The following is a 26,678-nucleotide window of genomic DNA, read 5'->3' on the forward strand; positions in this document are numbered from 1 at the left end:
TCCGTGTCTCCCTCTCTCTCTGCCCCTCCCCTGCTCACCCTCTGTCTCTCTCAAAAATAAGTAAACATTAAAAAAAATATTTTTTTTCCTTATAAAACTTCTCTTCAGGGCCTCACATAGCAATGGGAGCTCATCGCAGCCAGAGAAACAGGACAGATGACAATCAGTATCACGCCGGCTCGTTTCTCCTGGGGGTTGTAAACACGACCGTGGTCAACAGTGGGGAGCAGGTGGCACAGCCAGATTCCTCTGAGAGTGACCAGCTCAGGGACACTGTCTCAAACGACCAAAGTCTGGAGCTAAGCCATAGCAGCCGGTCACCCTCATCATGCATTTGTTCAATAAGATGTCATTCATTAAGCAGCTACTAGGTAACAGGTGCCATGTAAGATCCCAGAAATACCAAAGAAGAATATGATACGGACCTCCCCGCTCTGGGGTCTTATAATCTGATGGTGGGGAAGATGAATTAACAAAGAAAGAGAGCAGTATTTGAGAACCCCGTAACTGGGGAGCTGTGGGGCCCAAGGCCCGGAGAGCCATCTCTCCCGGCAGAGGGGACCGCCCCGGGCGTGAGTGCCTGTCAGACCCAAACTCTGGTGCTGCGTGCAATCCAGCGAAGGTGGACAGGGAAGGCGACAGAGTGCGGTCCCAGATGTGGAGCTACTTCGTGGGCCATCTCACGGTGAATGCACGGCGGGAAACACCCCAAAGCATTGCTGCCCTTTTGTGCCTCCGCGCCCTTTAACTGGATGATTTCCGGAGAGCGTGAGCCGGTCAGTTTTCTCCTTAAGGAATCTCCTCTCGGTGGAGGCATCGCTGGGTTCCTGAAGCAGCCGGGAATAGTGGTCTGTCTCCTGTAGTATCTGCATCGTGGCTTTCTGTAAGCGAGTGCCCGTTTGCTGCAGCATGAAATATTGAATTACGAATGGGATCTGCTTGGCCAGACGTTTGCTGGTTTCCTGGAAGAGGGAGGAAGAAGGGTCAGCCGGAGGGGTCTCGGCCTGTGCTTGCAGGGAAGCCTTGGGATTCTCGGATGAGTGGATAGTTGCCTCGAGAGGTCCCGGTGGCCCCGTCCACCCCACTCCAGTGGTCAGCATCCAACCACGGCAAGGCGCTCTCTGTGCTGCCCCGAACTCTAGGATCAGGCATTCCCTCTGGCACTATGAACCCACCCTGTAAGCTGGCAAACCCATAGCACGTTCTGGACATCCCAGCCTTCACAGGAGCTCCTCCCCCTCCTCCACCCCCATGCCTGCTCCACCTCCCAGAGAGACCTCTGGGCCCCTTGATCCCCTGGCCCCTCCTGGGAGCTGATCAGGATGTGCTTCAAGGCTCACCTCGTTCCCTCTCTTCACAGGGATGCCCAGTTTGCCTGGCAGCTGGGCCCCACATCTGGGTAACTACTTTCTATTCTGATGAAGAAAAGGCTTCCAGAGTTGGGCTTCTTTGCGGGTTAAAAGCCACCTTCCGTTCTATGCACCCCATGTGGGCGGAGGGTTGGAAACCTTGGAGGTGACGGGGCTACGGGATCTAGGGAAAGGGTTTTTCCTTCCTGTCTTGTGGACTCAGTGAGTTCGAGGCTGCTCCAGACCTGAGTGCCTTCTGAACCTCAAGGAAAACCAAATTATAACGAGTAAAGTTAGTGCTGGTTGTATTTTGCTGAATTCCAATAATAGTGGCTTGGTAATAGATGCATAGCATGAAATATAAAGAATTCTGCGGTTGGAATTGGTTTTGAGTAAATGCTTTGCCGCATCAAAAGCCTGATTCCGGGGCACCTGGGGGGGCTCAGTCAGTTAAGCTTCAGACTTCGGCTCAGGCCATGATCTCACAGTTCGTGAGTTCAAGCCCCTGTGTCGGGCTCTGTGCTGACCGCTCAGAGCCTGCTTGGGAATCTCTCTCCCTTTCCCTCTCTCTCTGCCCCTCCCCTGCTCTCTCTCATTCTCGCTCTCTCTCTCAAATATAAATAAACTTAAAAAAAATTTTAATAAAGAAAATAAAAGCCTGATTCCCGAATTAATTAAAAGTCCCTTGACAGGGTTACTGTTAAACTATAACTGAGATAATATGTGAGTATTTATCACTGCAGAAGGGATTTAATACACAGTAGTGGCCCCTCCCACCTTCTCTCAGTGACACAACTGTCAATCAGAGTGCCCGGCATCTGCTGGGCAAACACCCGTGGCACTGACCTACACGCTCACCAAGAAATACGCACTCACGCGCACAACTCGATCTCAGTGATGGGCGAAGTCAAAGACCGATCATTTGAGAAAGACCGTTTCTACTCAAGGTCCTGCACAGGATTGCCCACTGGGTTAAAAACCTCTTCCCGGGGGCACCTGGGTGGCTCAGTCGGTTAAGCGTCCGACTTCGCTCAGGCCACGATCTCACAGTCCGTGAGTTCAAGCCCCGCGTCGGGCTCTGGGCTGATGGCTCAGAGCCTGGAGCCTGCTTCTGATTCTGTGTCTCCCTCTCTCTCTGCCCCTCCCCCGTTCATGCTCTGTCTCTGTCTCAAAAATAAATAAACGTTAAAAAAAAAAAATTAAAAAAAAAAAAAAAACAAAAAAAACCTCTTCCCGGACTCTGTTCAGAACCACGCAGTAAATCTGGTCTTGACAAAACCAGCTGTTCCATATTCCAAACTGAAGTCGGACCCGATTTTCTGCTGCCTCTGCTTGTTTCGTTTTCATGTCTTCAACTTTGTCCTGGTTGGATAAGAAAGAGAAACATGTTCCTTCTTTTCTCGCCCTTGTTTAAACATCGTAGGTTGCACTATTGTGTTGAGATGGAATTAAACACAATTCAAGTCAGAGAAGGCCTGGGATTTTACATGGTGACTTTAAGAAGGCCCTCGGCAGCCCATGCTGCTGTCCTCATCCGTCCTGTCCTCTGTCCCTTGCAGGTCCTGCCCTCTCCACTGCTGTGGGGCCTCCTCTCCAGCCTGGAGAAATGATGATCCAGGACCAGGCCTGTCCCCCAACCCCTGGTGAGGCACCCGGGGGGTCAGACACAGCCCCTAGGAACGGTGGAGCTGTCATAAGTCAGGTATCATTTTTACCAACTGGCCAAAGAGATAAAAGACAGTCAGTTGTTGTGGGAAAATGGCAGAAATCCTTTTTCCTGCTCACCTGAGTTGTGGAATGAGATTCAGACCCACCGACCCAGGCCTGGGCAGAAGAGGGTTTTTATCTAGAGCGCAGAAGGAAGCTGGACATCCCTGGCACCCCATTACTGAGAGGGGGATCAGAGTTGTTGAAGGGGAAACCCACACAGCTGTGGCAGTGTGTTTAAGTCCAACTTATAAAGATTTTGGAATAGGACTAGTGGACAATTCGGTCTTTGTAGTAAAGATTCAAAGAACGGGTCAGACAGCAGGCACAGTCATGTATTCAGAGGATCAGCACTAAGCCTACATCACCCTGTGCTGCAGAAGGTAATGCAGAAATGAGAACTCGGCCGGGTGCTTCCTTCCATCTCTCCCGGGGAGCACGAACTAAGTCCTCAGCAGGTGCAAAACAGCAGGTGCTCCTGGAGCAGCCAGCCCAGCAAGCCCGCAGCTATAACCTTGGCCTCAACTTTAAAAAAATTTTTTTTAATATTTATTTATTTTTGAGAGATAGAGATACAGAGTGTGAGCAGGGGAGGGGCAGAGAGAGAGACATACACAGCCTCTGAAGCAGGCTCCAGGCCCCGAGCTGTCAGCACAGAGCCTGACGCGGGGCTCGAACTCACCAACTGTGAGATCATGACCTGAGCCGAAGTCGGACGCTCAACCGACTGAGCCCCCCAGGCGCCCCCGTGGATAATATTTCTAACTGCAATACCAAACAAACCACCGTGGTGAATTCTATAAATTCCCCAGACATTTTAAAGATAGGAACTTTTTTAAATTTAAGTCTGGCTTACCCACTGTACCCTAAGGCAATGTTTCTAAATGGAGATTTTTTTCTTTTCTTTCTTTAAAAAATTTTTTAATGTTTATTTATTTTTGAGAGAGAGAGAGAGAGAGAGCATGAGCAGGGAAGGGACAGAGAGAGAGGGAAATACAGAATCCAAAGAAGGCTCCAGGCTCTGAGCTGTCAACACACGGGGCTCGAACCCCCAAACCATGAGATCATGACCTGAGCTGAAGTCGGACACTTAACGGACTAAGCCACCCAGGTGCCCCGAACGGAGGTTTTTTTCATAATGAGAAAAAATTTATGATCTGATAATGCTAATTTAAAGAAAACTGACTTTTTTTTTTTTTTAATTTTCAAGTAGATTGCGTGCCCAGCGTGGAGCCCAATGTGGGGCTTGAACTCACGACCCTGAGATCAAGACCTGAGCTGAGATCAAGACTAGGATGCCTAACTGACTGAGCCACCCAGACGCCCCGAGGAAAACTGACTTTTAGGAAACCAAATTGTTATTCTATGAAAATACATTTCAGTTGAGGGTATTCACCCTGAGAGAGAAGCTGAGTGTTTGTAACTGGTAGAAAGCACTGGATTCGTTCAATGGAAACAGAAACCTGTTATTATAGCACTTACAGATCTCCCGAGAACACATCCAGACACAAAGAGTGCTGGTTTTATTACGTGCTAAAACAAAGATACAATGCACGCGTGCGCGCACATACACACACACACACACACACACACACACACACACACACAAACACCCTCCTGGCATCAGGGCTATAGCAGAATGAAAGTTGGAACTTCCCCAGGCAAAGCAAGGACACTCTTATCAAACCACTGACCCGTGTGCTCGCTTCGGCAGCACATACGAAACCACTGACCTCTTCGGTCGGTCGTGCACTAGGGGTGAAGACAAGAAGGGAAGAGAACTAAGTCGAACTGTCCAGCCTCAAAACGAAGAAGCCAGAGAAAGTTGGAGGCGGTGGAATTGTCTCCTGGTGCGGGCGGGGCTCCACGTTGGTGGCTGGGAAGCAGTTGTAGGAAAGCCTAAGGGGCCCCGTGGTCTGTCTCGTGGGCATGTTCATCTGTCTGCACGCTTCTTATGTGCCAGAAGTAGCTTCTGGTCTTGGTAAACATGACACCATGTTTAGGCGGAGCCTCGTCCTAGGACTTGCCGTTTGGGGTATTGGCTGTAAGTGTGAGAACCCAGTTTTTAAACTCCTCCCTGATTTTGTTGTAGAAGCAGGTCTCGTTCTGCCTTATGACTTCTTCTCCTAACTTTCCGAGGTCCTGATTAAACACCTTAATTTTCCGAAAATGAGAGAGAGTCGTCGACCTGAGCCGTAACCGCACTGAAGAGCTGGGACCTGCCTGGGGCAGCAGCGTGTGGTGTTGGGCTGGGGGCCGCGAGAGGATCCCATCGGCCACCCAACCATCCCATCTCTCAGGCAAGACAAATGGAGGGCAGCTCCTGCGTAACGGGGCAGCCAGCACGCCACAGGCAGGGACGCGAGGAGGGCCATCTTAGGATGTGCTGGCCACCAGGAAGGATGCGGCCGTCTAAAGGGAGCGGGTGACACAGACGCCAGTTTCTGTGCCTGTCACCTGGAGTCCCCAGGAATCCTCATGGATCAGAAAGAACATTTTATCCGCTTCATTGCTGGGGATGCCTCTCCACACAGGTGCGGCCTCTCTGTCGCCCTCCGGTGGCTCTCCCTTATTTGCTTTTCTAACGACGGGAGTGATTTCTGAACAAAACAATAGCGAACGATGACACTCCGCAGCTTGATGGAACTGGCTGACAGATTTCTTCGATACGTGGGCCGAATCCCCTGTGACAGCATTCGAGGGGGTCCGGAATTTCTATTTTTGTGCGAAGTTCGCTAAGACGGGCCCCTGTTGTGGCGCCTGGGTGGCTCAGCTGGTTAAGTGTCCAATGCTTGACATGGGCTCAGATTATGATCTCGCGGATTCGTGAGATCGAGCCCCGTGTTGGCCTCTGCACTGACAGTGTGGAGCCTGCTTGGGATTCTCTTTCTCCCTCTCTTTCTCTCTCCCTCCTCTCCACCTTCTCACTCTCTGTCTCAAAATAAACAAACATTTGCAAAAAAATGTTTAAGTTTAAGATGGACACCTGTTAAAGAGCCCAAGGATGGCTCTGCATGCAATACAGCTCGAATGACCCGGTGTGCAGTTTTGTTATGTTACTGGAGTGGGGAAGTGCCAAGAAGCGGCCGGGCTTGGGTTTGGCTTCGCACTTTGTATTTAGAGAACAAGTACACTTGAAAATAACGTAAGCTTTCTTTACGAAAATGCTCTGTCAGTGATCATTTGAGTGTTATAAACTGATAAACGGCGCTTTGGTAGGGGACATGGCCTGGATATTGGTGGCAGGCGGGGTACAGTCCTAACCAATCAACGATGGCGATGATAATGAAGGGGAGGAGAAGGAAGGACACAGAGAGGCACCACAGAGGGTTGTCTTTGGGCCAAGCACCCTCCACATCTCAGTTAAGCACCCCGCCCCCCCCAACTGCAGGACAAAGCACGTGGCTTGGTTGCTTCTCTGTTTTACAAGAGAGGAATCTAAGGCTCAGAGAGGCTAATGGCCAGATACCATCACGGAGCGAGTCAGTGGTGGAGGGTCCCAGGGCACACCCAGCTCACCGCCTCCACAGCCCGTGCAGGTGGACACGGATGCCTGAGTGCCCAGCGGGCCCAGCTTCTGCCTCGGCGAATGAGGTCCCCGAGCCAGGCGGGAGGAGTGTGTTGGGGTCTAGAGGCAGTTTGTGGATTAGTGTACCGAGGCCTCGTAAAATGCGGATGACTTTGGATGACACCAGGAAGTCATAAGGTCTCACAGGTGCTTTGGAGGGGGGGAGGGGCAGTTTGAATCTATAGTCGGAAATGTATGAAATTGTTTCCTGATCCTTCAAATCATCATTATCATAATCGTTATGAATTTTTAAAAATTAACTTAAAATATCACAAATGTAAAATTAAAGTTTGAATGTAGACGATTTAAATATTGTGAAATGTACTATCAAAAACGGCTATCAAAATGCAACGTCTTTTTGCAAAACACCAAGGTTTTTGTCAGTTTGACAAGGTTGTGTCTTTTAGACAGGGATACGTCTTTCGAAGCCCTCTTCTGTGAACTGAGGGGAATCCCACTAGAGTTGGGGCTCCTCAAGGTATGTTCCCTGGATCACCTGGGAAGTTAGAAGGGCAAACTCATTGCCCCCTCATCCCCCCGATTTATTGACCCAGAAACTTGGATTGGGACCCAGGAATCTGAATTTAAATAAACTTTCCAGGTGATTCTTTTTTTTAAATTTTTTCAATGTTTACTAATTTTTGAGTGACAGAGACAGAGCACGAGCAGGGGAGGAGCAGAGAGAGAGGGAGACACAGAATCCGAAACAGGCTCCAGGCTCCGAGCGGTCAGCACAGAGCCCGACGCGGGGCTCGAACTCACAGACTGTGAGATCATGACCTGAGCCGAAGTCGGACGCTTAACCGACCGAGCCACCCAGGCACCCCCAGGTGATTCTTGTGCACATTGCAGTTGGAGAACCACTGGCTTCTTTCTTCCAACTCAATGTTCTTGGGAGTACGTGTTTCCTGGCTCAGAAGAATTCGTTGCTTTTGTCTGACAGGCTGGGAAAATAACTGGCTGTTTCACTGTCAAGGTCGACAAAGTGTGAACCTGTTGCAAAAGGATACATTTGCTGAGTCAGTGTTCATTCCTTTTGCCCTCCTAAATGGTTTATAGTTTTCTTCCTTCCCTTCTTGCTTCCCAGATTGACTGATCGGCTCTTCGTTTCGACATTAGGCAGTTGTTACTTCCCAGTTTCGGAAGCTCCCCTGTGAGCCCCTGGCCACGAGCGATTTGGTTTCCAGAACGTGCTTGTTTCTTGGCTTGTGTGGGCAGCTCAGTGGGGTGTCTCAACCACCTCAGGACGGAGTGCCTTGGGTAGGCTGTAACTTTTGCAACTTGCAACTCAACCCATTGAAACTCAACCCGTTGACTCACACTGACAAGGCAACGTGAGCCCATGGGTAAGTCTTCCTGCCAGACGGGGCACCGTGGCCTTTCCTTCCTCCCAGGAGAGCTCGGAAACAAGACGGAGCACAAGGGCGTTCACGAGGGACCCTGGTGTTAATGCTCAGGGAAACCTTGCTGCAAGGGAGTCGGGAAGCCAGAAGGGGGAGCTCTCCCGCCATACCACTGTCCAAGAAGTGTCCCTTACAGGCCCGGCAGAGGACTCCTCAACAGGAATCATCAACTGTCGGCCCCAACAGGAAGAGATGTGCACGGCATCCCCTACAAGCGACCAACCACCCCCTGCAGCTCAGCCAGGGAAAAGCCGTCAGCACCCTGAACGCGTGCTTTTCTCCGATGGACTGAGTTCAAAACAACCCAACTTTCTCCTTCTGTATAAAATAAAATTCTTCTCCTTTGTTTGTGGGACTTGCCTATGATTTGCCATGGCTTTTTACCCCCCAAATTGCAATTCTCTGTCATTCCCAAATAAATTCATTTTTGCTGGAGAAATAAGTCACTATTTTATTTCTAAGGCCAACAACCTATGTGAGTGATCATTTTGCCAGTTCTGGGCTTTATAAGTGGGTCGGTAAGCTCACCTCCCCAGGATGACACATGCCTTCAGAAAAGCCAGGTAGTGCATTAGGGCGACAGTTGCTAATTAGAGTGAGCCCAAACCTAAGCAAGCGTGGTGTTAGAAAGGCGAAATTTATTTTCTCTTTACCATCCCAATAAATTCATGAGGTATGTCACCTGTTTTATCTACAAGAAAACAAAACAAACTTAACTTCGTAGAGGTTATGTGACTTGCCCAAACTAGTATTTTATTTCTTGTAATACAGAATTACCTCCGAATAGCCAAATCAATCTTGATAAAGAAGAGTAAAGCTGAAGGCATTATACTTCTTGATTTCAAACAGATTGGACAAATCTACAGTAATTAAAACACTATGGTACTATATAAAGGTGGACATTCAGACCAATGGATCAGAACAGTGAGCCCAGAAATAAACCCACACACATGCAGTTAGCTGGTTTTTGATGGCGGGGCGGGGGCGGGGGGGGAGGTCCAAGAATATACCACGGGGAAAGGATAGTCTCTTCACCAAATGATGATGGAAAACTGGAGATCTACATGCAAAAGAATGCAACTTACACTATACACAAAAGTCAGCTGAAAATTGATTAAAGTCTTGAATGCAAGACCTGAGATGGTAAAACTCCTAGAAGAAAACATAGGCTGAAATCTTCATGATGTTGGTCTTAGAAATTATTTCATGGATATGATACCAAAAGCACTGGCCACCAAAGCAAAAACAGATAAGCTGGACTACAGCTTAGTGGAAGTAGAAAAGCTTCTCCACAGCCCTGGAGACAACGAACAAAGGCAAAAGCAACCTACAGAATGGGAGAAGATATGTGCAAACCATATAACTGATAAGGGGCTAGTTCCCAAAATACTTAAAGAGCTCCCACAATTTAACAATGATGACAACAATAAAATCCTAAAAACCTAATCAAAACTGGGCCCAATACTTGAATAGAGATTTCTTCAAAGAAGACATACAAATGGCCAATGGGTCACGACCTCATGGTTCGTGGGATCGAGCCCTACGCTGGTCTCTGTGCTGACGGTGTGGAGCCGGCCTGGGATTCTCTCTCGCGCTCCCTCTGCCCCTGACCCTCTCTCAAAAATAAATAAATATCAACATCTAAAACAAACCACACAAGTGTGAGCAAGGACGTGGGAAAATTAGAACCCCTGTACACTGTCGGTGGCAATGCAAAATAATGCAGCCGCCGTGGAAAGCCATAGAGATGTTCCTCAAAAAATTGAAATATGGAGCAACCGTATGATCCGGCAATCCCACTTCTGGGTATTTTTCCAAAGTAGTTTAAATCAGGATCTCAAAGAGATATTAGCACTCCTTTGAGGATGCTGGCCCCATCAGAAGATGTGGAAACAACCTAAATGCCCACAAGTGGATGAATGGATAAAGAAAATACACACAAAGGAATAGGATTGGGCTTTTACAAAGAAGGAGATTCTGCAGCATGTGACAGCATCGATGGACCTCGAGGACGTTGGGCTGAGTGAAATAAGCCAGCTACAGAAGGACGAAGACTGGACGATCCCACTTACGCGAGCCATTTAAACAAGCCAAACTCACCGAACCAGGGGGTAGAATGAGGGTTGCCAGATGTTGGGGGAGGGGAAACAGGCAGTTGCTAATCAACAGGTGTGACATTTCAGTTATGCAAGATGAATAGGTCTAGACGTGGCCATACGACATCGTGCCTGTAGTTAACAAGACTGTATTGCGCACTTAAAAATTTGTTAAGGGGCACCTGGGTGGCCCAGCCGGTTAAGCGTCTGACTTCAGCCCGGGTCATGATCCTGCGCTTTGGGGGTTCGAGCCCCGCGTCGGGCTCTGTGACTGCCTCAGATTCTGTATCTCTGTCTCTCTCTGCCCCTCCCCTGCTTGCACTCTGTCTCCCCAAAATAAATAAATATTAAACAATTTTTGTTAAGAGGGTAGACCCCATGTTAAGTGTTCTTACCCCAATAAAATTAAATTTTAAAAAATGTGCATGCTGTTTTCTAAGTGACGGCACAGTTCTAAGGGCTTTACAAATGTGAATGTATTTCATCAGAAAACGATTGATGGTAAAGGCCCAGAGAGGTTACGTGGCTTGCCCAAGGCCACACACCAGGCAGTCTGGCTGCAGAGTATTTGTTATTTACGTGAACTCAGGGAGGATCGCTGGGGCTCATTTTTCCGACACCGTTCTGAATGCTTCTCATGTCAGCGGTGAGTCCCCAGCACCTGGGCCCTCAGGATTTACAACCGGACGCACGATGACCGACCACTTCAATGCATTTGCTCATCCAAGCCTTGACTTTCCCAAAGACCTTGAGTGGTGGTTTTCAAAGTGTGGTCCCTGCACCAGTAACATTGGCCTCAACTGGGAACTTGATAGAAACATAAATTCTTGGGCCCCACCCCAGACCTGGCGTGACTATAAAACTTGTATAATTTTACCTCTATCACTTGGTAACCTTACCTTGGCCGGTTCCGGAAGGCAGGGCTGGCTCCCACGGAGTTCTGTTCTAGGACCGTCCTGAAGAATGTCACCTGAAATACCGATGTGTCTGGAAGAACATTTCTTCCTTCGTTGCCTCCGCCAACATCAGCTTGTTCGTGATCTGATCTCCTGCCGGCTCCACACGTCGCTATCCCGTAACCCTTCTCAAGACGGGACGTGATATTCCACACCACACTCACGACAACTTTTTTGGTGCCTTGCCCGCTACATCTGCTTTGGTCGGGATTCCTGTGAGATGGTTAGCGAAAGGCAGTGGAATGTTCCGTTTTCTCCTCAAATATACTTGAAGGCTGCGAGGCTCTGGGATCCTTCTTTGGCCAGGACCAGAGAAGCCTTCTGTTGCGATGGCCCCCCGCCTGACACCCTCTCGGTGCGTTCCATCGCCACCCCTCTTATCTGCGTGTTTATTGTTCTTTCGCTATGCAATTCATTAATTGCCTTGTGGGATTTATCGAACAAACGTTCCCAGGCACCTGCTGGGTTCCAGACACCAGGCAGCGCGCATCATCGTTACTGACCGACGCCCACCGGATTGCCCACAAGGGCTCAGTCCCTGCTGTGCAGAAGGTCGGTGCCCCTCTCAGGTGTCTCCTGTCAGAGAATCACGCTGCCCTCCTCCTGTGGGTGCCTCCATTGACATTGTCCTCCCAGCCTCCCTGTCTCCCCGCTGCCCCCACATACCCTCCCACTTGGATTGGATCGAAAGCTTTGAATTCTGAGTATTTCTTTCGATTCTTGGGGCATCAAATGGCCACTGCATGTTTCTGTTTGTTTGTTTGTTTATGTTGGGAACCGAACGTCATCTTCTGCTATTTTCGTCCTTGTTTTTAATTTGTGGTTAAGTCTGGCCATCTGGCCTATCATTTCCTGAAACCTTCCTGGCCTCTAAGCAGCTGAATGTCTGTCTCTCTGTTTTACCTTCCTATTGGCAGAAGTTGTCCTTCCTGTTACTAACAGAGCTGACACATCTCTGAATGTACGCCCGCACTTCCCAAAGGAAAGGAGAGGACCCTCCAGTGGGAGAAGAGGCAGCAAACCTGGGGAAGCCCCTCCTGGGAGCCAGCAATCATTCAGGAATGCCTACATCCCTGTCCTTTATCCTGAGAAAAAGTGGGAAGATAATAAAGAGTGAGACTTGCTATCAGAATTCACGCTAGGGGGTGCCTGGGTGGCTCGGTCGGTTGAGCGACAGACTCCGGATCCCGGCTCAGGTCAGGATCTCACCCTTTGGGAGTTCGAGCCCTGCGGTGGGCTTTAAGCATCATCTAATATCCCAACTATTGCGCCACAGAGAAGGGAACGGTCACCCGTTTTTAGATGCTTTAGGGTTTTTTTTTCTCTTTTTAAATTAACTCCTTCCTGCATACCTTGCACATTCATATGGAATTGAAAGATGCTTATTAAGCACGCTACTTTAGTTGAGGAAGCAGCAGTGAACAAGACTGCAGAGTACCTGTTGTGTGACTACCCCGTCACCTTCCATCGGGTAAAAGCCAGATACATTAGTCTTGTGATTTGCGAGAAATAAAGAAACATACCTTGAGAGTAACGCTATTGAGAAGCGTTACGCAGAGAAGTGACATCCGGTCATGTGCCGGCAAATGAGTGCAGGTGGGGGTGGGTGGTGCGGTGCTGGGCTGAGTGGACAGAAGGCCTCTGGGAGGGTAGCGTTCGGGCTGAGATCTGCACACCCAGCCCTGTGAGGAAGGAGAAAGAGCATCCCAGGCCCTCGGGCTCACAGCTACACTGAAGGGTGGTGGGAAAGGCAGAGTGGAAGGGAACCATGCGCACAGAGGCGGATGGAGCCAGGTCACAGGAGGGTTTGTCGTCCAGGAAAGGAGCCTAGGGTTTGTGTACGTGGCGTGGACGCATTAGGGTAGAAGCAGAGGAAGGGCGTGACTTCATTTACCTGTTCAAAGGTCAGTGGAGGGTGTACTTAGGGCAAGGTGAGAGCCAGGAGGCCAGCAGGAGGATGCTTGAGTAGTCCAGGCAAGAGAGGAAGGAGGCCTGGCCTACGTGGTGATGGAGCGTGGTGGACAGATGTGGTCTTGGTTTTGGGGACAGAGTCATCTGGACTCTAGGTGAATTAGAAATGGAAGCAGGGGAAGGAGGAATCAAGTGTGACTCTTAGATTTAGTTCTAGAACTGGGCAGGCAGATGTGGTGCTGGGAATAGGGGGAGAAGCCTTGGGAGGGAGGAGGACTGAGGCAGGGTGGGGTATCAGGAGCTATGTTTTGGTCGCACGAGATTGGAGACCTTTGACAGACATCCAACTGGAAATGTCAAGTCTAGGGAAAGGGAAGGATCACAAATTTAGATCTGGGAGTTGCCAGCTGATAGAGATGAGCTCACCTGATAAGCTTGCCTAAAGAGCACGTGTTGACGGAGGGAGGATCTCAGAGCAAAGTTTTGGCTTTCCGACTTTAGGGATCAGAGAACTGAAGAAGCAACCAGACCAGGAGACTAAGAATGTGACCTCCAGTGGCCAGTGAAGGAGGAGACCGAGGGAGAATGGTGAGCCAGAAACCAGCAGGCTGTGTGTTACAGCAAAGGAAGGAAAGACTTCAGGAAGGAGGGAATATGGTCAGCCATGTTGGCTGAGGTCAAGAAAGATGGGGACAGAGAAGTGACCACATGTTTGGCAGCACGGAGGGCACTGGTGACCCTAACAAGTGCCATCGCTGTGCCATGGTGGCGACAGGAGTCGAGCTGGAGCTGGCTGTGTAGACAGTGTGCGGTTAGCAATGGACGGGTGGGGAACCAGTCTGGTGGAGAGTTTGCAAATATACTGACTCACAGCTCTTTTTGTAACTTGGTATTATATAAACCACCACTCTATTAGTCACCAAATTTGTTCGTTTTCACCCTTTTGGAAGTACTGTATAGATAATCCATTTAGCTTCCTATTAAAAAAATTGTGGTAAAACACACATCACTCATGCGTACAAGAGAATCATTCAGCTAAAGAAAGTATGATTCTCCTGCCTTCACTCCACCTTCAGTTACCCTGGTTTTGAAACTTACGTGCGTTTTAAAAAATTGTGGTGAAATAGGCATCACATACACGTTACCGCCGTAGCGACTTTAAATTGCACTCTCATTGTTGTGTGACCATCCCACCAGAATTTTTTTCATCTTGCAGACCTAAAACTCTGTACTCGTCCATTAAGTCCCAAGTGCCCCACCCCACCCCGCTTCTACAAAGATTTTGATATCCAGATAGCTCTCCCTCCCAGACCGATGATATTACCTACTGTGGCCATCAGTAAAACACCCTTCACGACTTAGGATTGAGAGGAGAGAAAGAAGGTTGACCTACGATGACTGATGACCCAAAGCCTGAGTGTTCTCTCTGGCTCAGTGCGTTTGTGATGCTTGGAGAAGTCAACAGCTAACAGGCCGCAAGCGTGGTCCAGCGCGTGGTGAAACGTTATACTTGAGGGGTTTGCCCCTACTGTTTATTTCTGTCCTTACTGGAAAACCAGGCATCTATGTGGGAAGAAACGGGAAAGGCGGTTATATGACGAGTGTGCATTCAGTCAAGGGAAATGACCTGCAAGGTTCCAGGAAGGTCAACTCGACGGGTAGGTGGGATGGTTGGTGGAGAAGGGATGTTGAATGGTAATATTGCAAATTAAAAAACATAGCAGCAACCGTTTGTTGAGAAAATACTATGTGCACAGACCTAAGTAGCATTGTGTACAGTATTTCTTCATGGAATCCTTCCAACAAGCCAGCACATAGGTACTTACTGGGAGTACCGTTTCATGGATGAGGAGACCGAGGCCAGGAGAGGTTAAATATATTACCCAAGGATATGTAGCCAGAAAGTGGTAGAACAAGGACTCAAATGAGACAGTGTGTGCTCTTAAACCAAGTTCCCTGTCATGCCTTCCAGGGTGACTATTTTTTTTTTTTTTAAGAAATTTAGGAGACCCCAGCTGCCTACGAATTCTGCTTGAATATACATTCTGCAGGCCCTCTTGTTCCAACATCGGCCCAGTAGAATGTTCGCTGAGACCTTATAAAGGTGCTTTCCATGCACCAATGGGTCCCAAGAACTTTACCTGTAGCAAGGCAGATCTGAAGGGCCAGTCACTTTCTCCTTTCCAGACCATTGTGGGATAGCAGATAAGGTAGTTCTCGCCCCCACCCCATCCAGGATGGTTTGTGAATGCAAATGAGGGGCAGAGGAAGAAGGGTGAGGAACCCCCAAATTCTGGCCACGCCTCTAACCCTGTGAGTGGAGATACCCATCCACAGGGTGTGAATGCATCCTGAGCCCATGGAGCTTCTCCTGGGAAGAGCTCTTGTCTCTAACGGTGCTGCATTAAGGGACCTTCTAAATATATAAGAAGTCTCCCCCTTCTTACCCGTCTTCTGGAAGCTAGGTTCTTTCTTCTTACCTCTGGCCCTGTCTCCATCGGGGTCCACCTCCCGAGCCACGCTCAGTGCCTCTGTGCTGGCAATGTCCACGTTACAGGGGACCACCACCAAGTTGATGGTCTGTTGCCCCTGGATGTATGAGTGCCTTGATCTGATGACAAAAAAAAAGAAAAAAAGCACACAAAGGAAGAGTACATCTCTGGGCATCCAACAATACAGCCAGACAGGTGTGATGGTGGAAAACCGGTAACTGAGACCATGACCTGGTTTTCATACTCCTGGGCATTGGCTTGGCCAATCCCTTCCACAGGAAGGCCTGCCCATCTGCCTTTAATATGTTCTCTGTTGATTTCCTACCTTTCTTCAAAACCCACCACTGGTGGGGTGCCTTGTGACTCAGTCGGTCAAGCCTCTGACTCTTAATTTTGGCTCAGGTCATGATCTCACGGTTCTTGAGTTTGAGCGTCAGAAAGTCCCTGCACCAAACTGCTTTGAATTCTCTGTCTCCCTCTTTCTGGCTCTCTCTCTCTCTCTTAAAAATAAATAAATGTTAAACTTTTTTTTTTTTTTAACCCACCACTGGTATTTCTTCCTTCCCGAGGACTCTGCCTCCTGTAGCCAGACGAGACCTCTCCTTTTCTAAATCTCTCCTGTGATGCTTCTAAGATTGTGCCTTCTATGACAGTGTTTGTGTACATGTTGTATTTGCCCCAAAAGCCCAGGGGTGCCTTTGTGACACGTCACGTGCCATCTCAGTGTCCCCATGCAGTCCTGCAGAGGTCCCCAAGCCACAGGGGCTCTGTGCCTGCTGTGATAGGATCTGATGTCAATAAAGTCTCTACATGTGCTCATTCCTAATATTAAATACTTTTTCTGGAGTCTGTTCTTGGAAGGGGTCAAATTAGAGAAATCCAATAAAATTTCTTAGAATCTGCAGAGAGAGATATGAGCAGATAAGCCTCACACACCAAATTTCAATCATGTTTTTGCCCACAGACAATACAAACAAACAAGGAAAGGCTGACATCTAAGGACATATTTTTAAAAATAGTTTGCTACAGGGGCTCCCGGGGGGGTCTCAGTCAGTGAAGCGTCTGACTTCGGCTCAGGTCATGATCTCACGGCTCATGAGTTTGAGCCCCACATCGGGCTCTGTGCTGACAGCTCGGAGCCTGGAGCCTGCCTCGGATTCTGTGTCTCCCTCTCTCTGGCCCTCCCCCACTTGTGCTCTCTCTCTCTCTTTCTCAAATAAAAATAAACATTAAAAAATTTTAAAAAAATAATGAAATAAAATAGTTGCTCCAATTGACATGTGCTTTAGCTCTCATGATGTCCCATAAAATTATGTTAAGCTGCACACAGAAGATAATACTGCACAGCCACAAGTAGGAAATTTGCATCACATAAGCACAAGCTAGCATCATATAAACAATTAAGTGCCGGGGCCAGATAAAGACGACAAATATAAACAGGCCAAATTAAGTCCTAACCATGGGAAAACTTCACCAAGGAAAGTTATAGTCGACTTCGGGAAGTGAATTTTAAATTTTTTTTTTTTCCAACATTTTTTATTTATTTTTTTTGGGACAGAGAGAGACAGAGCATGAACGGGGGAGGGGCAGAGAGAGAGGGAGACACAGAATCGGAAGCAGGCTCCAGGCTCTGAGCCATCAACCCAGAGCCCGACGCGGGGCTCGAACTCATGGACCGCGAGATCGTGACCTGGCTGAAGTTGGACGCTTAACCAACTGCGCCACCCAGGCGCCCCAACGGGAAGTGAATTTTAACGTGAACTGTCCTTCAGTTAAAAGGCATCTTCTCGTTGGTCTTTATTCCCCCTGCTACCCCCATGCGTAGCACGCGGTCTGATGTCTGTGAGTGAACAGACCATCCAGCGTTCTCCACCTCAGCACCATGGACAATTTGGGATGGATGGTTCTTTGTGGCAGGGGCCATCGGGTGCATTATAGAAAATCTAGCTCCATTTCTGGTCTCCACTCACAGGATGCAAGTAGCAAACCTTCTTTCCCAGGTTGTAACGACCATAAATGTCTCAGACGTTGCCATTGCCGACATCCCTGGGGATGAAGTAGGCTTGGGGTAGAGACCACTGTATGAAACACATATCTTCCCATGCATTTTGACAGGGTCTTGGGGAGTGGTAACTGCTCCCCAGAATGTCTGCCAGCAGAGAGAGACCCCATAAAGATCACCTTCTAGTCATGCATCAGTTACGGGCACTCATAGGCATTAGGTCCATTCCAGGGTCTGGAGATTCACTATTACGCACACAGGCACTATCCCTCAGGGGTTTGTGCCCCAGGAGGTAATGTAGACAACAGACACAAGGACCAGGTCCAGGGTATCGGGCATCCCGGAGAAGGTGGCATTTGTCAGAACTTTGAGGGAAATAGAGAACATGCCACGTCAAAGCTGGGCAGGGAGAACGTTTCAGAGAGAGGGAAGAGAAGGTACAAGGACCTTCTGGTAGGTTCGAGGACCACTGAGGATTCAGGTGTGGCTGGAGTGGATGAGGGGTGGGGCACAGTGATGGGTGTGGCCAATGAGTGAGTGGGGCCAGAGCACATCAGCCGCTGGATGCTTTTATTTGTAAGTTAATTTCTTTATTTTGAGGGGGAGAGCACAAGTGGGGGAGGGGCAGAGAGAAAGAGGGAGAGAGAGAATCTCAAGCAGGCTCTTGCTGTCAGCTCTGAGCCCGACACAGGGCTTGAACTCACCAACCGCAAGATCATGACCTGAGGCAAAATCAAGAGTCAAACGCTTAACTGACTGAGCCACCCAGGTGTCCTGGCCATTGGAAGCTTTAATGATGATGGACATGGAACCACACTGGAGAGTGTTGGGGAGTGATAGCCTCTAACCTGTGTCCTAATAGCTCTGCCCCGTGCCCTGGGCACTGCTACCCCAGTCTCCTCCCCAACCACTCAGCGCAAGGGCAGGGGAGGCACACCAGAAGCCCTGCTGCTGCCCGCAGAAACCTAGAAGTCTCCTGAACTTCAGCTTGGCCCACTCCCAAGTTCTAGAAAGACCTAGAAGTCTCCCGAACTTCAGCTTGGCCCATTCCCAAGTTCTAGAAAGACTTGCCTGCAGTCTGATGTCCTGGGGCTGGTTTCCCACGGCCACACTGGTGATGCTGGGAAGATCAATGAGGGTCAGATCCAGAACCTCAGGGAGATGATCTCCAGCCTGATGAGCTCATGGCTGATGCTAACTCCAAGGCCAGCTATGGTGTTCTGGGCTGTGGAGGCCCAGAGACGGGAAAGCCAGCCTTCAGATTAATGACCCATCCGAGGAAAAGCAGTGGTAGGAGGCTCCAAATGTCTCTGGTGCTTAGAAAACACTTCACAGAAGCCTGGGGAGTGGTCTCTGAGGCCACTAGTGTGGCCATCAAACACAGAGGTAGCATAGATATTCACCTTCCGAAAGCCTGGAGGAAAACATACCAATACGTTCATGGTGGGGTTACAGAGGGATTCTGTTCTCTTTCTTTATCCTTCTTGATATTTGCCAGTGACCGCGGCAGTGGCTTAAAATACACCCACAAATTCTTCTACACTCTTCCCTCCGAAAGGTGAAACCTTGAGCGCGAACCGGACATAGGGACTTCTGTCTAAAGATAGATATGGCAGAAGTGACCGTGTGGGACTAGCAGTAAATGTGTCGTGACTGCCTCTTGCCTTCTCTTGCATGGCTCGCTCTGGGGGAGGCTGGCAGCCCCGTCCTGAGGACACCAGGGACCGACGGAGAGGTCCACAAAGTAAGGCACTGAGGCCTTCCGCTCACGGCCACGTGAAGAGCGGCTCACCAGCCACAGTCGAGCCTTCAGCCGATGCAGACGCCGACAATACCTCAACCACGGCTCCCCAGGGACCCTGAGCCACAGCCCCCCAGCCGAGACCCTGCAGTTGCTGACTCTCACACTGTGGGAGAGAACAAATTCTGTCTTCGAAGTCACCAGGTTCAGGATAATTTGTTATGCAGCAAACAGATAACGCACACAGGTATATACTACTTTTATGAGAAGATAAACACAGACACACACACGCTAACACGTACACAAAAGCACGTACCAACACACACACATAAACGCACACTACGAACACACACAGTCAATTGTGTGTTTAGCACAGCGTGTTTCTGGGCGGCGTAGACACCCCTCTACTTCCCGATACTTAAGGAAAAGCCCATCTGCCTGCTTCCTGTCTGTTGGAAAGGGGGGGCCGATCGGAAGGCCAGCGGTCAGTCTGGAGCTAAGCAGACCCCTGAGAAGAGGGGACCTCCCAGGGTCAACCCCCGGCCACCCCAGGGTCTGCCAGAGGGACGGCAGAGGAACTCAGGAGTGGGACCCCTCGGCCGAACAAGATCACGTAAGCAGACACACCGTGTCCGTAGTACCCGTGTCCCTGTTTAACACCACCTGCCACTTCTCTTAGGTCCTGGAACATTTTGTAGGAATCCCCCTGCACTGTCTCTTGGGGGGTAAGAGGTATGGAAGGAAGGGATGGAGAAAAGGAAGCAGAAGGAAAGCAAGATTATTTCTTCCCTTACGTTCATTTTTGCAAGTAGATTATTTCTATAGAGTCTTCACTGGAGGTTCAAAGGACTTTTTGAGAACGGCATCTAATTTAGGGGATACCGAATATGTACCCCAGCCTACACGTAAATCATATACAGTGATGGGCATCTGGGCGGCTCAGTTGGTTAGGTGGCCCAGTCTTGATTTCAGCTCAGGTCATGATCCCGTGGTTTGTGGGTTCGAGCCCTGCGTCAGGCTCTGTGCTGACAGCCCGAAGCTTGCTCGGGACTCTCTCTCTCCCTCTCCTCAGCTCTCTCTCAAAACAGGCAAATAAACTTAAAAAATACTCAGTGATTCCATCCTGTGTCTCAGATTCCTCCTTACTGTGGAACCGATGGCGACCTTTAACCTGCGTGGGCGGGAAGGTCTACTTGTGTCCGGGTTCTATAAGCCACCGATTGTCCTAAAAGTTTTAAAAAAAACAGTTATGTCATAGATATGACAGAAACAATCTATAATAGTGCTCAAAAAATGAAAAAAAATTTATCCTTGAGCTGGACTTGAGCCTTGTCCGTGGGCAGGACAGTTCCTGTTCTAGAGGATGGCCAAAGGATAGGGTCCCTGGGCCACAAGTCCGACGGCGTGCACACTTGGTAAGAGAGACCCAAGTGGCAGTAAAGATGGCCCCTCAGTGCCATCGGCAGGGACCTCCCATCACATCTGCAAGCCAAGTCTCGGTGCAGGGGCGAAGGACAGGCGTGGTAGTGGAGAAGTGACAGGCAGATTTGGGCCCCGGGGTTCTCCACGAGAGCTTTGCAAAGCAAATCTCGAGGCCGGAGGGAGGAGATATAGACAGAGCTAAGAAAGTCCCCCCACCCGCCTCACTTCTGTCACCCCCTCCCAGCTGCCCGGCTCTGCACGCACTTGGCTCGGCTGCTACTCACAGTGATGTCCAAGTGGCCTCAGGCCCAAGGGGGCACCAGACATGCCATGACGTGCTCTTGGGAGCAAGCCCCGTAGGTGAGCTGGAAAAAACGGGAGTCTTCCCCCGGGTTGTTTTTCAAAACCAGAAAAGGGACCAACGAGGATATTTTGTGCGCACACACTCAGAACCAGGACTAATCCCGCGGAGCCCCGTGTTCGGAAGGGTCCCCTCCTGGTTTGCTGTCTGCTTTCACTATCTTGAGAGTCTAAGTCCTTTCGAACGAGGGGTCTTGCTGTTTTATTTTGCTCTGAGCCCCTAAGTCGTATAGCTGGCTCTGCTCTGAGCCTGGTTTCTCAAACTCGAGTGCACACGACCCATTTTGGAGCTCGGTTCAAGTCCAGATTCTGACTCAGCAGGTCTGGGGTGTTTTTCCCCAGCCATTTCTGCAAGCCTCCAACAGAGGAGGTCACACTGAGGGGCCAGGGGCTAGGGGACGATCTTGAAACGAGATGATGTCCAGGATGATCTAGGTGAGGGGAGGGTATCAATGGCAGAAATCAGATACGTGGGGCACGCGAGCCAAGGACAAGACAAGGACAGAGGTCATTGGTTACCAGCTCAAGCGTGGAGACATAAGGACAATGCTCCCCAGTCACCTCGTCTTGTCCCCGTGGGTGTCCTCAGTCCTCAACACCTCCCGGCATCCCTCTTCCTTCTCCTCTTGGAATTAGCCGCCGATCCACCCAGGAACAGGAAGTGAGTCCTGGAAAATCTGGCCTGGAAGATCCTTCTCTGTCCAGCAGCCTTGTGGGGTGGTCATCCATATTTGGGGGTGAACACAAGGACTGGGGGCAGGACTTCTCCATTCTGGAGGGGGTCTCTCTGCTCAGCCATTCGAGGCCTGCAGACACGGATTCTCAGGGAGCTGAGCGCGGGAAGCCACGGAAAGGCCTCGACCCCGGACGCTGTGTTACCGGTCACGTGGAGCCCCGTGTCCCACAGGGCCCGCTTTCATCATCTCCAGAGCAGTGCCCCAGGACAGCGGTGACCAGGACAGCCGGGAGTCCCGCGGGGGGCTTTCTCAGAGGAGGACCAGCACATGGAAAAGCCTGGAAGGAAGAGGCAGCGGGCTCCCCGGTGGGGACCGAAACACCTGGTGGGGACCAGGCAGCAGAGGAGGAGCCAGGACAGTGAGGGAGCGGCCATCAGAGCCTCACCTGCAGAAACCCTGTGCCTCCCACCTTCAAGGATCTCCTTCCTACCTGGGAGGGGTCCTGACGACGGACGGTCCTGAGGACCGGCCGGAGGAAGCCGATTCTCTCAGTACCAGGTCACAGGTCCTGAGCAGTTTTCTAAACATTCCGTTCGCAGGTGCCTTGTCCTCTCACCCCCCAAGGGAGCTGCCCCAGTGCCCCAGAGTCCTGGACTAAAATTTCTGTCCCTGTCCAGGGCTGGGAGGTGATGGGGGCTGCCTGGACTGGGCGGGCACAAAGGAGCACAGGCCCGGGGACAGAGGCATCAGCAGCGGAGTGTCTCCAGGCCGACCATGGCCATGTCCCCACAGTGCTGCTCTGTCCGCCACATGAGCTGGAGTCGCGGCTCAGTGTCTGAGACCCCCCAGGACGGAGACAGGCCTCGGGCTTTGGCCACAGGACCTGCATTTGTCCAGGTGGCGGCTGAGGAAAGGGGACAGATGGAAATGTGGGGAACAGGGGGATCCATGCGTCTCCAAGCCCCCTCACAGTTGCGGACGGTGGGTGCAGGGAGAAGGCAGCAAGAGCCAGGGCAAGAGTCTGGACGTCCGAAGGAGGGGGTTCAAGGGAATTCTCAGTGGGCAGTTTGCACAGCCGGAGCTCAGAAAGGCTGGAAGCGCCCTGGGCTTCTTGGGGCCGGGCGTTCCTGTCGCCGAGTCCTGAGCACTGATGTATCCTTTGTATTGCTGGCCCTATAAGGGCGTTTATCGTCTCCTCCAGCCTGGGGACATGCCCAGGGGTCACATGCCTGCCACCGGCAACCAGACCCTCCACCATGTTGCCCCCTCTCCCCAAAATGCCGACCCCGCGGCAGAGCAGAGGGACGACTGCCCCGGATCCTTCCTCTCTGGTGCATCAGGTGTTCCGCCGGGCTGACCGGGATCCCACAGGACCCCCTGGGATCAAGGACTGGGCTGCCAGTGACCTGGAGGGAGCCCAGGCCGGGGCATCTGGCGAGGCAGCTGCTGTTGGGGGCTGTGCAGGATCTGGGCAGCCCACTGGGGTCCCCACACCCTCCTCTGTGCCCAGGGCGGGGGGTGGCCCGGGCAAGACGGCGTCGGTGGTGCCCAAACCCTGGGTTCTGGTTGGGTCTGGCCTCTGACAGCACTGGCAGGAGATGGGACCAAGGGAAGGGACCAGGACGGAGCCTCCCCCAACCCACGAGGAGGGTACTATCTCCTTCCTCCCTTTTTTCCTTTATTTTATTAAATCGTAGACGTACAAAATCACTTTTTTTTTTTTTTTTTTTTTTAAGGAAAACATCGTGTCTTATCACGCTATGACCCTGGCTAATCGCTTTTTCCAAACACTGAGAAAATTCTTCGGAACGACTTCACACGGCACCTGAGACTTACAAGCTCGGTGTCATCAAAGACATGCCTGCCACAGACCACTGGACAAGGTCTGGAGTCAGGGCTGGGCCGTCAGGTTCCGGGCCCCGACGGACACAGGCCCAGCGACGGCTAAGGATGCGAAAGGGGGTCAGAGACCTGGGGGCAGCCCAGGCCATGCCCGTAGACCTAAGCCTCCCGGGGCCAATGTCTGAAACGCCTGGTACCCCCAGGATGCTTTGTGGCCCGCGGGGAGAGCAGAGCCGGCCCAGCTCTGCCTACCACTGCCTCTGGGGAGGGCGACCCTGACAGAGCTTCCCGCAGGAGCTCCTGCCCCAGCTCTGGTCCCCGATGACAGCGATGGTGGCCGGGGCCAGGTCCCGCTCCGCACCCAGGGTCCGCAGGGAGCCGATGAGGTCAGTACGGGGACTCACCTTCTGCTCGTACTGGCTGTACAGGCCGCTCTCGGGGCCCGGAAGAGGCAGACCGGACTTCATGGGCTTGGCCTCTGATTGGAGTCCCATCATCATCCTTGGGAATTTGGGGCAGAATTTGTGCCTCTCCTGATGCTGGGCTGCAGACGGGAGGTGCGTGTGCCTCTGGGAGGTCCCTGTGTTCTTGTCCCGCACAGGATTTGCTTCTGCTGATGTGGGATGTCTGGCGGGGGAGGAGGCGTCTCACTGAGCAGGGAGAACGTACCCAGGGTGGGAGCTCCTGGCCAGAGGGAGGACAGGAGCCAGGCCCTGGGCTGCTGAGCAGCGGTGGGGTGGGGAGTGGGGTGGGTCAGCAATGGTCACAGTGATAATAGTTGCAGGGAGAGCTCCCAGGAGGGAGACCCCAGCACCTGGAAAAGAAGCCCCCATACTTGCTGCCCCAGAGACCGGGAGCCCCTGGTGCATGTCAGAGGTGCTTGGGGGACTGCGGGGCACCAGCCGTACAGTTGGGGTTAGACCACGCTTGCAGGTTTATGGCCGCGGTTGGGGTGCTCGCCTCTGGCCGGCGGCTGGAACGCACTCTTCCTGAAGGTCCCTCTACGTGACTTACCTTTGCCTTCCGTGGGCCCCTGCTTCCTCCTGGCTGCTGAAGGCTTAGCGTCGGCAAGTTGAACTTCTTGGTGAGCTAAACTGGGTCCTGCCGTCCCACCTGCCAGTCTGGGGGATACATCATGTGCCCTGCTGCTGTGCCGGATGGCGGTGGCTGTCGCTGGACGAGATTCATTTCTTTTTTTGCACATTGTCAGGAAAAGAAAAAAAAGGAAACAGACTGTGCCTCGGGCACGGCCAAGAACCGTGGGCCTTAGGCATTAGCTGTCATTCAGTCCGAGCTGGTGGGTGGGTTCCCCGCTGCTCAGCACCTCCCGTCTCCTTCACGAGCTCTGCAAAGACACAAGTTGGCAGAGTGACCCATTGTCCCCAGGCGGTCCCCTCCCAGGCTGGACCTTTGCCAGCCCCCCCTCGCCCAAGCCCACACAACCCACAGACACAGGGGAGACTGGCAGCCCAGCAAGGCCCCAGTCCGCAGGAGAGGCCGCCGCAGTAAACAGGTGCAGCTCACAGCTGGGGTCTCGGCGGCCCCCGGGGCGTGGGGACAGGGGCAGAGAACTTCCTGTCGTGTATTGGTTTATTATGCTTTTAAAGCCACCTGTTTACGAGTTACGGGAAGCTATTTAGATCTAAGGGTGCGTTTACTTACATAGAGGAAGCTGTGTTAGGACGTCATCCTTGACATCTGTTGTCACTAAGCAGTCGCTCAGCAGCTGACGGGCGCCACTGGGGACTTACGGATAAGAATATATGGACAGGTGTGCAGAACGCAGCGGACATTGAAACTCCAAATAGCGAGAGTTTGTGAGGACCCACTGAGAGTGTTCTGTCTGGGCAAGGCTACCCTTTGCTGAGCTCGAAAGCTCTCTGCAGACCTGGGGGCACTGGCTTCTGGAGCAGCAAGGCCCCTCTTTGCTGGCAGGGGTGAAGGCCGTGCAGTGGCCCCTCCAAGGGGGCCATCTTGCCCGCCTCCCCCCGCAGCTCTGCTCCCCAGCGCCATGCTCTGGTATCAGGGGACTTCTGCTCTGTGCCGGTGGCTGGACATCAGCTCCTGGTGGGCTAACTGGATCGACTCTTCCAAGAACCAACTTGTAGAAAGCAACCTCAACTAAATTGGGACTTTGTTTCTGTCCCCTTTGCTTGGACCAGTAGGGTAATCAATCTATCACTAGTTTGGAGTATGTCATTTCTTTATTGGCCTATTAAGAGATACCGTCCTGGGACTCCTGGGTGGCTCAGTCGGTTAAGCAGCCAGCTTCGGCTCAGGTCATGATCTCATGGTGCGTGGGTTCGAGCCCCGCGTCGGGCTCTGTGCTGACAGCTCGGAGCCTGGAGCCCGCTTCGGATTCTGTGTCTCCCTCTCTTTCTTCCCCTCCCCTGCTCACGCTCTGTTTCTCTCTCTCTCTCTCTCAAAAATAAATAATAAACATTACAAATTTTTTAAAAAGAGAGAGAGATTGTCCTGTATGCTGTAGGCTTGTCCCCTGCAAAATATTTCTATAAATTGTAAGTCCTGAGTTACTGGCAAAGACAATGTGAGCCTCTGGGCATAACTCCGCATTTCCACAGAGGGGGTCGAACGTTCCTCTAGAGAGGTGGGCTCCGTGTCACTTGTGGCTGAGGACCAGACAGGAGACCATCAGGCAGGAAGAGATGGGAGGTGGTATCTCTCAGGCCCTCTGGAAGCTAATCTCTGCCCGGCCCTCACTGGTTCTCGCCCAGACTCGTCTGGAAAAGGTGGGTGTTTGGTCTCTCGCCCTTGAACGTCCATGGCTGATGATCACATAAAGTCAGCACTGTTAGAAATAGTCGGACTCCCGGCCTCCCCAGTGCTGCTCCCAGGCTCTTGTCTCCCTTGTACAGCAGCCTTGTGTGCTAGGTCCCTGTTGGACCTTCCAAGCCAAGAAATTAAGTGCCAGGGCCCCCGGCTGGCCCAGTCAATAGAGCACTTGACTTTTGATCTTGGGATCGTGAGTTCAAGCCCCACTTTGGGCAGAGAGCTTACTGAAAGAAAAAAAAAGAAGAAAACAGACTGAAGTGTGGGGGGGGGGGGGTCAGCTACTGGTCTAAGTCAGGACTCAGACCCACCCCGGGCCACTCCCCGTCACAAACCCTTCCCCGCTATGACCTACACGGCCC

The 26,678-nt window shown here is 51.4% G+C and overlaps 1 protein-coding gene across 1 annotated transcript; it reads right to left on the reverse strand.

Annotated features, from left to right (window-relative positions):
* On the reverse strand, positions 1–25,499 carry LOC109249666 (interferon-induced GTP-binding protein Mx2-like). The gene is given in 16 exon segments (XM_053904147.1): positions 1–1,163; positions 2,577–2,756; positions 5,076–5,220; positions 5,536–5,578; positions 5,581–5,771; positions 11,094–11,179; positions 11,181–11,260; positions 15,438–15,595; positions 18,420–18,429; positions 18,552–18,644; positions 18,647–18,709; positions 23,656–23,798; positions 23,800–24,153; positions 24,333–24,340; positions 24,541–24,731; positions 25,415–25,499. Coding segments are annotated over 16 exon segments (2,313 nt in total). The 3' UTR covers positions 1–680.
* Positions 25,500–26,678: the final 1,179 nt, after the last annotated feature.

This window comes from Panthera pardus, unplaced genomic scaffold (genome assembly GCF_024362965.1).
Source record: "Panthera pardus isolate Hobbes unplaced genomic scaffold, ASM2436296v1 HiC_scaffold_16, whole genome shotgun sequence".
NCBI classification, from domain to species: Eukaryota; Metazoa; Chordata; class Mammalia; order Carnivora; family Felidae; genus Panthera; species Panthera pardus.